We start from the raw sequence: 12,432 nt of genomic DNA, 5'->3' as shown, positions 1-12,432 counted from the left end.
GGCGCCCGTGGGACCGGCCCTCGGCAGCGAGGGGCAGTCCCTGTGCCGGGCGGAGTCGACGGCGCCGCGGCTCTTCCGCCGCCACCGGTTCCCCGAGCTCTACAGGTGGGGAGCCCGAAGCCCAGAGGGCCAGAAAGCAGAGGAAAGGGGGGGCGCTCCACCTCCAAATTCCCAGATGAAACACGGACTACTTTTATTTTTTTTTTACAAAATGTATTCATCTTCCTTGGAACTGAAAAATAAATCTATGTACAAAACAGGAAGAGATCAGGCTCCCCTCACCCACTCACAAACCCCTGCAGATTTCCTCCGGGGTCCCCCGAGACGGGCTGGACCTCGGGGAGGTTCCCAGAGGGTCGGAAGAGAGGTCTGCTCTGATCTGGGGCCAGTTTGGTCAGGAAGGGGGCGGGGCTCAGGATTCTCACAGACCGGGAGCGGAGTTCCATGTCCCAGGCTCGTAAAATAGGGAAGGGAAGAAGCTAGGATTTCCAAATTCTGGAAGCGTTACATAGGTTCTTAGCAGTAGGGAGCCTGGATTCCCAAGGGATGGAATTCTGAAGTGCGGAAATATACTCCTACGGGTTGATTGGGGTCCTTGGTTCCCGAGCTGTAAGCGGCACCTGTGCTTCTAGGGTTTAGGACGAAATCTCAGCCCTTTGGGCTGGAAGCAACCCTGAGCCAACACTGGTCAGGCCGAAGGTTAGAGCCTCGTTCTGAGGTGGAGCCTGAGTTTTCCGTGATTGGACCTTTAAAGATTGGTGATGGGCTCAGGGTCATATTTCAGTTGGCCGGCTGGGATCCTGGGGGATGGGCTCTATATTCCAATGACTGGGCTCAGCCCTCGGTTCGTGCTCTGGGGTAGAGTCTACTCTGGGAACCAGCAGCCTCGGTTCCGGGTAGGGGTGGGGCCCGGAGGCTAAGCCTAGGCCCTCTTGGCCGGGGGCGGAGCCTGGGCTCGCTAAGGGCTGGGAGGGAACCTCATTCGGATTGAGGGCGGGCTCCCCGTAGGCCGATAGGGAGTCCGGGGTACTTCAGAGGCCCTTGCGCTGCCGCTTGAGGAAGGACAGAGTGTAGTCGCTAGGTGTAGACACCTTCTGCTTCTTCATCTGCACTTGAGACTGCGCCGTGAGCTGCAGCTTGATGGCGCTCGAGTTGATCTTAGTGGCCACAAGCAGCTCCTTCATGCCCTTCATCTTCTCGCTCTGGAAAGTGAGCACCGGACCCTCCGGTGGCGGTGACGCGGCGGGCCCTGGCGCCGGAGCCGAGCTGCCGCCTTCAGGGCCGCGGGGAGTGCCCGGGACCGTCCCTGGGGGCTTCCGAGGGGGTCCTGGCACCGCGCTGGGAACTTTGTCCAGCGCTGGCTTCTTAGGCGGCGGTGGCTCCTCGGGCTTGGATTCCCGCCGCGGGCCCCGCCGCCGGCCTTCTCGGGCTTCCTCGCCCCATGGCTCCTCTGCCTCGGCTGCCTCCGCCTCGCGGCTCACTATCCGTACCTTCTGCCGCACCTGGGCCGGATGGGGAGGGCATGCTGAGGAAAAGGCTGCAGGCCAGCGGCTGGAACCCTAGGACCCAGCCTGGGCCATCTTGTCATGGGGCCTCAGTCTCAGCTGCACCCAGAGGGGATGGGCAGATCCCCTTCAGGGCTACAAAGGTTCTGACTCCCCTGTAGCTGCTGTCACCACCTGTCCTCCCCAGCCACCCTGCACAGCTGCCCCTCACCTGTCCCTCAAAACGGCCTAGGGACTGCACGAGGAAGGTGGCCCAGCCCACGTGCAGCACAGGCGTGGGGCTGCCCTCTTCCCATTTGCAGATGCCATCGTAGAATCGCAGCAGATGGGCGAAGCACTCTGGGTCCTGGAGGGCAGAACCCTGGCTCTGGGTGCCCTGGGAAAGGGGGAAAGGGAGGCACAGTTCAGACCTCATTACTCACCCCTTTATCTGAGGCACAGGCCAGACCTCTTACCAAGGCAAAGAGCCATGGTTCTGGAAGATGGGAGCACAGGTGGAGAGAATTCTTAGAACCTCTTTCCTTTTACAAAATCAATCCTTAGTCAGGACTTGGGGGAGGGGAGGAACCATCCCTGACCTCCACCTCACCCCCTCAACTGAATGAGGGACACTGACCATGAAAGAGATGGGCTTCCACCCCATTTACCTCAGGTCCTTCAAACCCAGGCCCAGGACATCGGCAACTACATAAGAGAACATAGCTCTCATGCTGGGCCACCTTCCTTGTGCAGTCCCCAGTCCTATGCAGCAGTGCCACGTCCTGTGACTGGGGGCCCTGCTCAGGTGGGAAGGTGGACACAGGCTGGAGCTCCAGCCCTTCACCTGGCTCTGCTCCCCTGGCCGCTCCTCGCCAGCCTCCAGCAGGCTGGCTGCTTCCTTCAGCAGGTTGGGGATGACATCATTGGCTACTTCAAAGAACTCCTTGTAGATCTCCTCATCTTCACGGCAGTAGTTGTAGCTGTGAGAGCAGTAGGGCACTGTGGGGTCTCAGTCATGGCGGGTACCCCCAGGGACCTGGTAGGGGTAGAGCCCTGGTTTCTTTTCCGGGGTCATCCAGGGACCAGGTGAATGGCTGGGGTCCTCACTCCAAAATGATGGTATCTGTGTCAGCCCAGAGCAAGAATGAGGAGAGGGGCAAAGGGCTGGGGATGCGGGTTCCACAGCTGGATGATGATGGCTGGAAATTAAGAGAGGGGAGGGAGGGAGGGAAAGGTGTGAGGCCCTCATTAGGGGTCCCTATGTCTTTGGTGATGGTGGCCTTGGCTGTCTAGTGACTGGATGGACAGGGCATAGAGCCTGGGACCCAGGCCTTACTCCTGTAGGAGGGTGGTTGGAAATTGGGTAGAAAGGGAAGAAGGCTGGGCTGAGGCCCTGTGGGGGGATCCTCACTCCTGGATGACAGTGGCCGTGTCAGCCCAGGCCTGCAGGGCTTCGCGCACATTGCGGTTCCGACAATGGTAGCCAGCCAGGTACATATAAGGGTAGATGTGCTCATCCCGGTAGTAGGTCTTGGCTGAGGCAATGCCCTGGGGATAGAGCAGACAGGCCTTAGGGAGGCAGCCCCCAGCTACCCCAAATGGCACAAATGTTCCACTGGATCACACCCAGGAGGGGCAACAGGCAGATCCCAGAGAGTCTCATCTCCAAAGTGACCTCACCCACCCCATCCTCTCTACCAGGTGCTCCTCCAGGGGTTTGCAGGTCTGCTTGCTGACACCTGGGCCAGAATGCAGCAGGCACCCCACAGAACAAGACCTAGGAAGCGGAGGGGTCATCCTTCAAACTCAGGGCCCACCCCTTTACCAGGCTTTCCCATACACTGCCACACAAACACCAAGGCCTTCCAAGCCCAGCCCAATGTCCATCCTAACCCCTATCCCCACCAAGTTAACACCCCCTCCTCAGTGCTCTCACCACATTTGATCTCTACTATATTCCAGGAAATATAATGACAAGCAGTAGAAAAGGTAGGGCTAAGGAGACAAACCCAGGAAGAGGGAACCCGGAACACCCCTTAGATAACCCTGACTGCACTGAATATGCACATGGTAAATACAAAATGGGGATTGCATGGACAACACCCCCCAACACACATAAAGTTCTCTCCTCACCTGCCCCCACCCAGCCCCCAGGTAGAAGGGGACCCAAGCCATTGTTGGGCCTCCCTTCTATACCCTCCTGAGATGTCCCCACCTTGTGGTAGAGGGTGAGTGGGTCTGGCCGGCCAGGGGTGGGCTCCAGCTCCTCTAGATCTGCCAGGTTCCCCAGCGCCATAGGGTACCTGGGAAAGGCTCATGAGTCCTGGCTGCCCCCAAGTACACACCTTGAGGCCCAGCCTGGCCATTTCCCCATACTCACCTTTCCAGATGTCCCAGGTCATAGAGCAGCCAGAGCAGCTTCTAGGGGCCAAAGGAGAGAAGAGTGAGCTGGGGGGATGAAGAGGGGTTCTCAGTCTACAAAGCAGAGGGGGTGGTCCAGGACCAGCAGGGATCTCCCATTGGGTGGGAAAAGCCAGAATTCGGGAACTAGCCCCTTAGAGGAGTCAAAGCCCTTTCATGTCTCAATTCCTCCTCCCAAGAGCCCTGGGAAAGTCCAGGCCAGGAATGATTCACCCAGTTACAGAAGAGGAAGCTGAAGCTCAGGAAGGGAAAGTGCCCTGGCGTGCAGGGTCCCACAGGCGCCCCTCACCTGCTGCAGCTGCAGCAGCTCCAGGGAGTCGGTGTGCAGGTCAATGGAAGGGTTGATAGCGCACACCATAAATGCCACCTCCATCTTGCGGTCACAGCGCATGTATGATCCTTTCAGGTACAGCCAGCTCTTGGGAGAGGACAAGACCAGATGTCACATGATGGCCCGCCTGTGCCTGCTCTAGGGAATGGCAGTCAGGAAAGGGGCCCTCCCCTTCCTGACATATGTAGGTGGCAGGATAGGATAGGATAGGAAGAGGGGAGTGTGGCCCAAGAAAGTAGAGCTCCTTGGGTGGCTTGGGCTAGGAGAGTGGGAAGGGGACAAGGTGGGGGGGGTGGAATACCCGCTCAGCCACACCCGCGTTGACCGTCTGGCCCCTGCGATCCTCGTTGCCCTTGCCATGCCAAGTGACCTCAGCTGTCTGCTCTCCATTGGGCCCAAATACTACCCAGGCGTGGTCTTCAGATAAGGCCAAGTGGACATCCCGGAGACCCAGAGCCTGGCAGGCCCCCACCACGGCAAAGGCCACACCAGAGCTGTCTAGTTTGGTGCCTGTGGAAGGGGAAGTAAAGAGAGAGGGCTCTCTGAGCTCTGGCCTGGAGGAAGGGGCCAGGTAGTAATGGGCCATGCTCTCTCCCACCCTCATTTCCAAGCCTGTGCCCAAACCTCAGGTGCTCCTGCCCCTCATCCCTCTATCCCTTTCCACCTATGTGTTCAGAGCCTCTCCCTCCCCCTTCACATTCCCCATCCCCAACAGGACTTGGACTTTCATAGCTCCACTTAGCTTTTGACCCTCTCTTTCTCTGCAATTGCATTATATATTTCTGCTAATTTAAGGATTTCCTCATTTTTTTGCACCTATTAGGTCATAACAGGGATGGCAAAAACAGGACACTCTGGCCAACACTTTTTACACACCCACTGGCAGGCACTCCTGATTTATCTCTGTACTCTTTTCCTGCTAAGTTCAGAAGCAGCCTCAGATTCCAAGACCTGAAGGCTAGTCAACTGGGCTTAGAACAAAGAGAAAAGCTTGTTGCAAGCCCTGAGCCTTAAGCTTCTTGAGGTGAAGCCCTGGTCTGTTCACTTACAAAATATGTTCATAGATATTTCATTTAATTGTCTCAAATATAGCCCAATTTTGGCTCCTTACTCCCCAAATCTGCAGCTGCACCTTTGTGCCTCAGGCTGGGCTGCAGGACTCCTGTAGCTGTTCAATGGCGAGGAGGAGGGTGCTAAGCGTGGGCTAATGGATTTGGAGTCAAGTGACTGGGGTCCAGAACCAGCCCTGCCATTCTGTGTGACTTTGGCAGATCACTTCCCCTCTCTGGGCTTCAGTTTCCCTAGCTGCAGAGGGGAACATAACACTTGCCCCACCTCACAAGGCTTACAGGTCTCAAAAGGGCTCTGTAAACCATACATTGCTGCGAAGAGGTGGGCCAAGGTTATCAGGTGTGATAGGATTCTCGCCCCTTGCCACCTGTCGGGCTCCAACCTGTGATGAAGCTGAAGAGGGACTGGATGTGGGCCCGATCCTTGAAGTAGGAGCGGCTGAGGCTGTTCCAAATGACATCGGAGACCTTCTTCACCAGCTCGCGGCTGGAGACGCCCCCTTCTCGCGGGTAGAGAGATAGGTCGACTGCGCCGCGGATCTGGGCGGTGAAACGGGCATAGAGCGCAGCGATGATGGAGAGGTCGGCCACAGGGAAGTAAGTGAGGCCGCCAGGAGGGTCAGGCGCAGGGCTGGGCTGGAAAGTGAGCTCAGGCACGTTGGTGGGGATGACGCGGTTGACAGCTAGGAAGTGCTCCACGAAGCCCAGTACCAAGGATAGGAGTACCAGGTCCGGCTCCTCTCGGCCCAGCTCAGCAGCGAACAGGCGCACCACGTCGTCGATGGAGCGCAGCGGGAACAGCGTCTTCTGGGCGGCCTTCAGCCCCATGGCGGCGGGCCTCGGCCTGCGGGCGAGCAGGGGGAGGGAGGGTCGGGTGGGCACGGCAGAGGAGCCCCCTCCTGGGCTCGGCTAGCGTTCCACACCCCCTCCACACACAAACAAACACAAACCCTTGCTTCCCCGCCCCCTTCACGCTCCGCTCATCTGTTCCCCTTCTTTCGTCGAAGAGACCCCCTCAGCCGAGGCTGTAGGGCCTCCTTGTCCCGCACAACCCCAGGAGCCCCGGCCCCGAAAGGGGTGCGCCCCTAGGACCCCGAGGAGGACCCCCAATGGCCGCCTTGCCCCCTTTCTGAGACCGTATCCCCGGGGCCCTAGAGTCTGTCTGGAAGGCGCCCCTAGGCCAAGCCCCACAAATCCCAAGGAGAGTCCTGGCCTCGGTCCCCCGCGCCCACCTCCGCGCTTACATCCCACACAAGGCACCGCGGCGCCCGCCGCCTGCAGCCTGCTGGGAAATGCAGTTCCGCCCCTCGGGCCGCACTGCCTGCCGGGAAGTAGAGTCCTGGGCCCTCTCCTGCCCTTGCCAAGTCTTGAAATGGTGGCCGGGCCGGCCGGGCCGCAGTGGCTTATGGGAGTGGTAGTCCCGCTGCTCTGGGAGCCGCGGAGGTAGGTGAGGAATGGAGGGAGCGCCACCTTCCTGAGGTCCTGAGGGATTCCATTTCACGCAGACCAGGTAGGCATTGGGACAGCAGTGCATCCTGGGAGATGTAGGCCCGGGAGGGAGCTGGCATCGTTTGGCCGTCGGTTTTGTTAAGTTATCAAGTGTAGGCAAGATGTGAGGAAAACAGGTACTTTCAAATACTGCTGGAGTACTGTAAATGTGTTCAACCACTTTCGTTGGATATTTCTCAGTATCTAGTAACAGGTAAATGTACCTATGCTATGGCTAGCACTCTGTCCATGAGAAAATCTAACATATATGCAAAGAGGAACATGTAAAGAACTATTGTAGTTATTTGTAATAGAGTAAAAGAAGAGCAGGGTAGCTCTATGCATCCTAAAATGGATCTTCAAGGTATATTGTTGAAGGAAAAAGGCTGCAGAACAATATGTATAATAGAGTAGTATTTACATTAACATTTTAAAACTTCAAAACAATACTAAATAATTTCTACAGAATCATTCATTCACTTATTCATTTAACAAACAGATTTTTGGAGCCTACAATGGGCCAACCACTCAGTCCCAGGCCCTGGGTATATAGCAGTGAATAAAATTGATCAAATTCCTTCCCTACTTCACCTCTGTGGGGTTTTCCCCCAAAATCCATTGGTCTAGTCTAATCATAAGAAAAATCCGGCAAACCCAAACTGAGGGACATTCAGGCTGGTCATACTTAGTTCTCCTCAAAAGTGTCAAGGTCATGGTGGGGGAGGGTATAGCTCAGTGGTAGAGCACGTGCATGCGTGAGGTCCTGGGTTCAATCCCTAGTACCTCCAGTAAAAAATAAAATAAATAAATATAAACCTAATTACCTCTCTACCCACCCCCCCACACACACACAAAAGTGAAAAAAAAAAGTGTCAAGATCATGAAAGGCAAGGAGAGACTGAGGAACTGCTCCAGATTAGAAGACACTAAGGAGACAAGACCACTAAATGCAATGTGGTGTTCTGGATTGAATCCTGGACCAGAAAAAAGGACATTAGTGGAAAAACTGGGGAATAAAGTGGTTGACTGTCCAGCTTTCCCAGGACTGAGGGGACTTCAGAGGAATAGAACTTTCATTTTTAAAACTAAGCTAGTCAAGTCTTGGGCACCTGGGAGCCCTACTTATGAAATTCAAATAAAACCTGTAGCTTTGTTCAGTTTTCATCAATAAGTTTTTATAAACATACCATATTGTATGTTTTATGAGGGGGAGGTATTAGGTTTATTCATTGATTTATGTTTGGAAAAGGTACTGGGGATTGAACCCAGGACCTCGTGCATCCACCACTTGAGCTCTACCATCCCCCTAAACATACTATATTGTATAAGATGTTAACATTTAGGGCAGCTGAGTGAGGGATATATGGAGAGGGGATCACCAAGGACTGAGTTCCGGGGGACCAGCAGGAACCAGCAAAGGATTCTGAGAGGGACAGGCCAGAGAGATGGGAAGAGAACCAGAGGGGTATCTGGTTTAGAAGACCAAGGCAGAGGCGTGATCAACAGGGTTGGGTGCTGCCCACAGGTCAGCAAGCTGAGCACCAAGGACTGACTGCAGTTTGCTCTGTGAGAACCCGTGGTGACCACATTAGGAGCATTTGGGGAGAAAAAGCCCCAAGTTCTTGGGCTCAAGAAAAATGAGAGGAAAGAAATTGAAGAGACTGATAATACACAACTCTTCCAGGGAGCTTTACAGCAAAGGGAAGGAGAAAAATAAGATGGCAGCTGCAGGGAGAAGAGGGTTAAAGGAGGTCATCTAATATAATTTACTTCTTTGTTTTTTATTTTCTCCTACCACCAAAATACAAGCTCCACAAGGTCAGGGAACATGTCTGTTTTGTTCTCTGAGATGTTCCATGTGCCTAGAGTAGTGTCCTGCACAGAACTGATGTTCAACCAATATTTGCTGAATGAATGAATACATTCATACAAAGGGGTGATTATGGCAACTGAGGTGGAATTTAGGCTGTGTGAGGAGGGACGTAAGGAAACAAAAGGGATGAGGGACAGCAGAAGGGTGGCAAAATCAATGGATTGTAGATTTCGATGGGGTCAAAAGTTTATTGGAGTTGGGGTGCTAGAGAGAGCTGGAAGGGTAGGGGTGTTGGTTAGAGAGTAGGATGCTTGGGGTTGAGATTACGGGGAGGGGGTTGTTGCAATCATTCACAATAAAAAGATCTAAAGAGATAAATTAGGAGTTCCGGATTTGCAAATATTAACTACTATATATAAAATAGATTTTTCAAAAAGTTTCTTCTGTATAGCACAGGGACCTATATTCAATCTCTCGTAGTAACCTATAATGAAAAAATATGAAAAGGCATTTGTATGTATATGTATGACTGAAACATTATGCCTTACACCAGAAATGAACACATTGTACTTCAATTAAAAAAATAATAAAAAATTCTAGAGCAGTGCTTCCAGTAGAAACACGGGCTGCATATGTAATTTTAAAATTCCTAGTAGCTGCATTAAAAAAGTAAAAGATAACAAGTGAGAGTAATTTTAATAATATATGTATCCAAAATATTATTTCATCTTGCAATCAAGATAAAAATTAATAATGATCATTTATATTTTTCTCCACACTAAGTCTTTGAAATCTGGTGTGTATTTTATACTCACAGCATATCTCAATTCAGACAAGTCACAGGACCTCGTTGTGCAACAGTAGCGTGTCTGACTCCAGACAAGTCACATTTCAGGTGCTCAGTGGCTGCATGTGACCAGGAGCTCCCATATAGGACAGTGTGGCTGGCTCTCCAGTATGGCTATGGAGTGAGTGGCTGGGGTGAGATGGAAGACAAGGTCATGGGAGAAGATGGGCTGAAGGAACTGAGAGACCTGGCAGTTGGATCATCCACATGTATAACAAAGTCTCTAAGAATTAAAATAGGAGTAGGATGGAGACAGTGACAGCAAGCTAGGAGCTAGAATTATCAAGGAATGAGCCATGCATGGGTTGGGAGATGTCTGAAACAGAGTGGGCGGTGTAAGCTGATAACTTGAGTTCGAAACTGAGTACTTGAAAGGAGGAGGGAGGAGGACAGCTATCAGTGGCCCAAGGATCAAGGAGGACGCCTCCCGTACCTCCTGGCCCAGTGGCAGGAGGAATGTGAGAGTCCGTGTGTCAGGAGGCAGGGAGCAGAAGTGGCCCCAGGGAGGGCAAAGTTTCTGCTAGAGCAGGAGGGTTAAGGACTCTTTGCAGAAGAGGGCAAGGACATGGGGGCTTTTGCTGAAGATGGACCATCAACTCTTGAGCATGTGGTAGACAGCTATCAGGAGCTGAGTGTGGAGGTGGGATCCAAAAAAGGGATGGTCAGAGCCATGGAGAACCCTGGAGCCGGGGCCCCTGTTGGGAAACTGAGCAACAAGGACAAAGAGCAGGGCCGGTTCTGATGGTCTTGAGGCAAGGGTAGGATGGTGGTCCAGCTGTGAGTGTGAGAGCATGGAGAGCAGAGCTTCCCGCCAAGGGTAGGAGGAGTCTTGAGGCTCTGACTTGATTTCTGCTGATGGAGGCAAGGAGGCTGGTGGAGAGTGGTCCCTACTGATGCCTGGGAATAATACGTATGGGCATCTATGGAACACATTGACATAAATTAACTTTAATAATAATAGTAATTTCTGGTGGTTCCTTATTCTTAAGAGATGCTTGCAAAGTATTTAGGTGCAAAGTTCAACTTTATGTGGGGAGGGCAGGGAGTCCAACAAGAATTCAGTCTCCAATTTACCAAAAAAAAAAAAAGTGTTATTATAACTAAAATTAATTTAAAATAGCATCTGCTATGTAATATCCTGAAAAAATGGCAAATCTGAATTTAATGAGGAAACAATCAGACAAATGCAAATTGCAGGTTATTCTACAATAGAACTGGCCTGGACCCTTAAAAAATTGTTAATATCATGATACATCATCCAAAAAGGAGGGAGGAGAGAGTTGTAGATTACAGGAGATTCAAGAGACACCAGAACCAAATGCAACATGTGATCTAGAATTGGATGCTCAATTTTTTTTAATGCTATAAAAAACATTTTTGACACAATGGTACTACGAACTGGGTGGCTTAAACAGAAATGTATCATGTCAGAGTTCGGGAGGCTAGAAGTCCAAGATCAGCAGGATTCATTCCTCCTTAAAGCTATGAGAGAACCTCTCCCAGGCCTCTCTCCCAGCCACTAGTGGTTTGTTGGCAAGTCTATGGCCTTCCTTGACTTGTAGAAGCATCACCCTGATCGCTGCCTTCATTTTCACATGCTGTTCTCCCTGTGTGTGTGTCTCTGTGTCCAAATTTCCTCCTTTTTAAAGGACATCAGTCATATTGGCTTAGGGCCTCCCCAATGACCTCTAGTTCCAAATAAGGTCACATATCGAGGTATTTGAGAATAGGACTTCATTTTCAGGGATCATAATTCAACCCATAACAGATTGATAGAGTATCAATATTAAATCTCTTGAGATAATAATAGTAACTTCTGGTGGTTCCTTATTCTTAAGAGACGCCTGCAAAGTACTTAGGTGTGAAGTTCAAGTTGTCTGTGACTTACTCTCAAGTGGTAGCAAAACACATGCTCTATATCCACCTTTATGTGGATAAAGAGGGAAAGCAAAAGTAGCAAAATGTTAACAATTGGCGAATCTAGGTGAAGAGTGTAGGGAGTTCATATTCTCTCAATCTTTCTGTAGGTTTGAAACTTGTCAACATAAAACTTTGGGAGAAAAAAATTTTTAATTTTATTTTTATTTATTTATTTATTTCTATGGGTTTTTTGTTGTTGTTGTTGTTGTTGTTTGTTTGCTTTTTCAGGGGGTAGGTAATTAGGTTTATTTATTTATTTAAATGGAAGTACTGGGGATTGAACCCAGAACCTCATGTTGGCTTAGCATGCACTCTACCGCTAAGCTATACCCTTATTGAAATATTAAATATGAAAATATTTTTAAAATTTAATGTAAAATTGTGAAAATCATTTGGCTAAATTATTGCTGGGTGCTGGGGAAACGGCCACGTCTTCAATTTGGTGAGCATGGCTTGGAGGCCTTAGCTTGCAGGAGGCCTCAGCCCCTCTGCCCTGGCTCCTCTCTTTGGGCTTCTGCATCTCTGTGGGCAGAGCAAACACTTCCTGAGTGATGAGCTGAAGGCATTTTACACTCATTATCTCACCAGAGTCTCACCAGAACCTCCCATGAGATGGGTTTTCCAATCCTCACTCACATACAGGGAAACTAAGGCTTAGAGAGGTCAGGTAACTTGCCCATGACTGTACTGTACTGGAATCGAGTGTGCTCCTAAACAGGCCCTGGAATTCCGTGGATGCCCTCCAATCCCTGTCTCCAGCCAGACCCAGGCACACAGGCCCCTTTTCCCTTAGTTTCCCTACCTTTAGAGTCGTCCACAAGCCTGAGGGCACAGCGACCAGCCCCAGGCCTGCCCTGGTCCCAGCACAAAGGCCTTACCCTCCCTCCTCACCCAGCCCAGTCTCAAGGCCTGGGTCCTGCCCTGTCATGGACATCCCAGCTAAGAATAAGTGAGACCCCTCTCAGACCTCCCCTCCCCCTACTCCTGTCACCTGGGTGGGGCACTGTGTGTGCCCTCCAGATCACCTTCCTTCTCCACACTGCTCTGTACTCCAAAGG

General features: G+C 51.6%; 1 protein-coding gene across 3 annotated transcripts; it reads right to left on the bottom strand.

The window, feature by feature from the left end:
• Nucleotides 1-168: 168 nt before the first annotated feature.
• Nucleotides 169-6,676, bottom strand: MEN1 (menin 1). 3 transcript variants are annotated; one of them, XM_074371800.1, is made up of 10 exons: nucleotides 6,551-6,676; nucleotides 5,690-6,150; nucleotides 4,538-4,746; nucleotides 4,195-4,323; nucleotides 3,865-3,905; nucleotides 3,700-3,787; nucleotides 2,896-3,032; nucleotides 2,329-2,464; nucleotides 1,717-1,881; nucleotides 169-1,502 (listed from the first exon to the last, which is right to left on the bottom strand). In XM_074371800.1, coding segments are annotated over exons 1-10 (1,839 nt in total). In that variant the 5' UTR covers nucleotides 6,553-6,676; the 3' UTR covers nucleotides 169-1,031. The 3 variants fall into 3 exon arrangements, with proteins under 3 accessions (XP_074227901.1, XP_074227902.1, XP_074227903.1); XM_074371801.1 differs by having other exon boundaries at nucleotides 6,539-6,674; XM_074371802.1 differs by lacking the exon at nucleotides 6,551-6,676 and adding an exon at nucleotides 6,257-6,512.
• Between the last annotated feature and the right edge of the window lie 5,756 nt (nucleotides 6,677-12,432).

The sequence above is a fragment of the Camelus bactrianus genome, chromosome 10 (assembly GCF_048773025.1).
Source record: "Camelus bactrianus isolate YW-2024 breed Bactrian camel chromosome 10, ASM4877302v1, whole genome shotgun sequence".
In the NCBI taxonomy this organism is placed as follows: Eukaryota; Metazoa; Chordata; class Mammalia; order Artiodactyla; family Camelidae; genus Camelus; species Camelus bactrianus.
The sequence above is the reverse complement of the archived record's forward strand: the minus strand, read 5'-3'. Positions and strand labels throughout refer to the sequence as shown.

What these genes read in the sequence shown, in the direction of transcription:
- MEN1 (XM_074371800.1), bottom strand. An exon ending in CCTCTTCAGCTTCATCACAG is followed by an intron (nt 4,747 to 5,689) that starts GTTGGAGCCCGA and finishes CCCCTTCCACAG; the next exon opens with GCACCAAACTAGACAGCTCT. An exon ending in GACCTGGGACATCTGGAAAG is followed by an intron (nt 3,788 to 3,864) that starts GTGAGTATGGGG and finishes AGCCTTTCCCAG; the next exon opens with GTACCCTATGGCGCTGGGGA.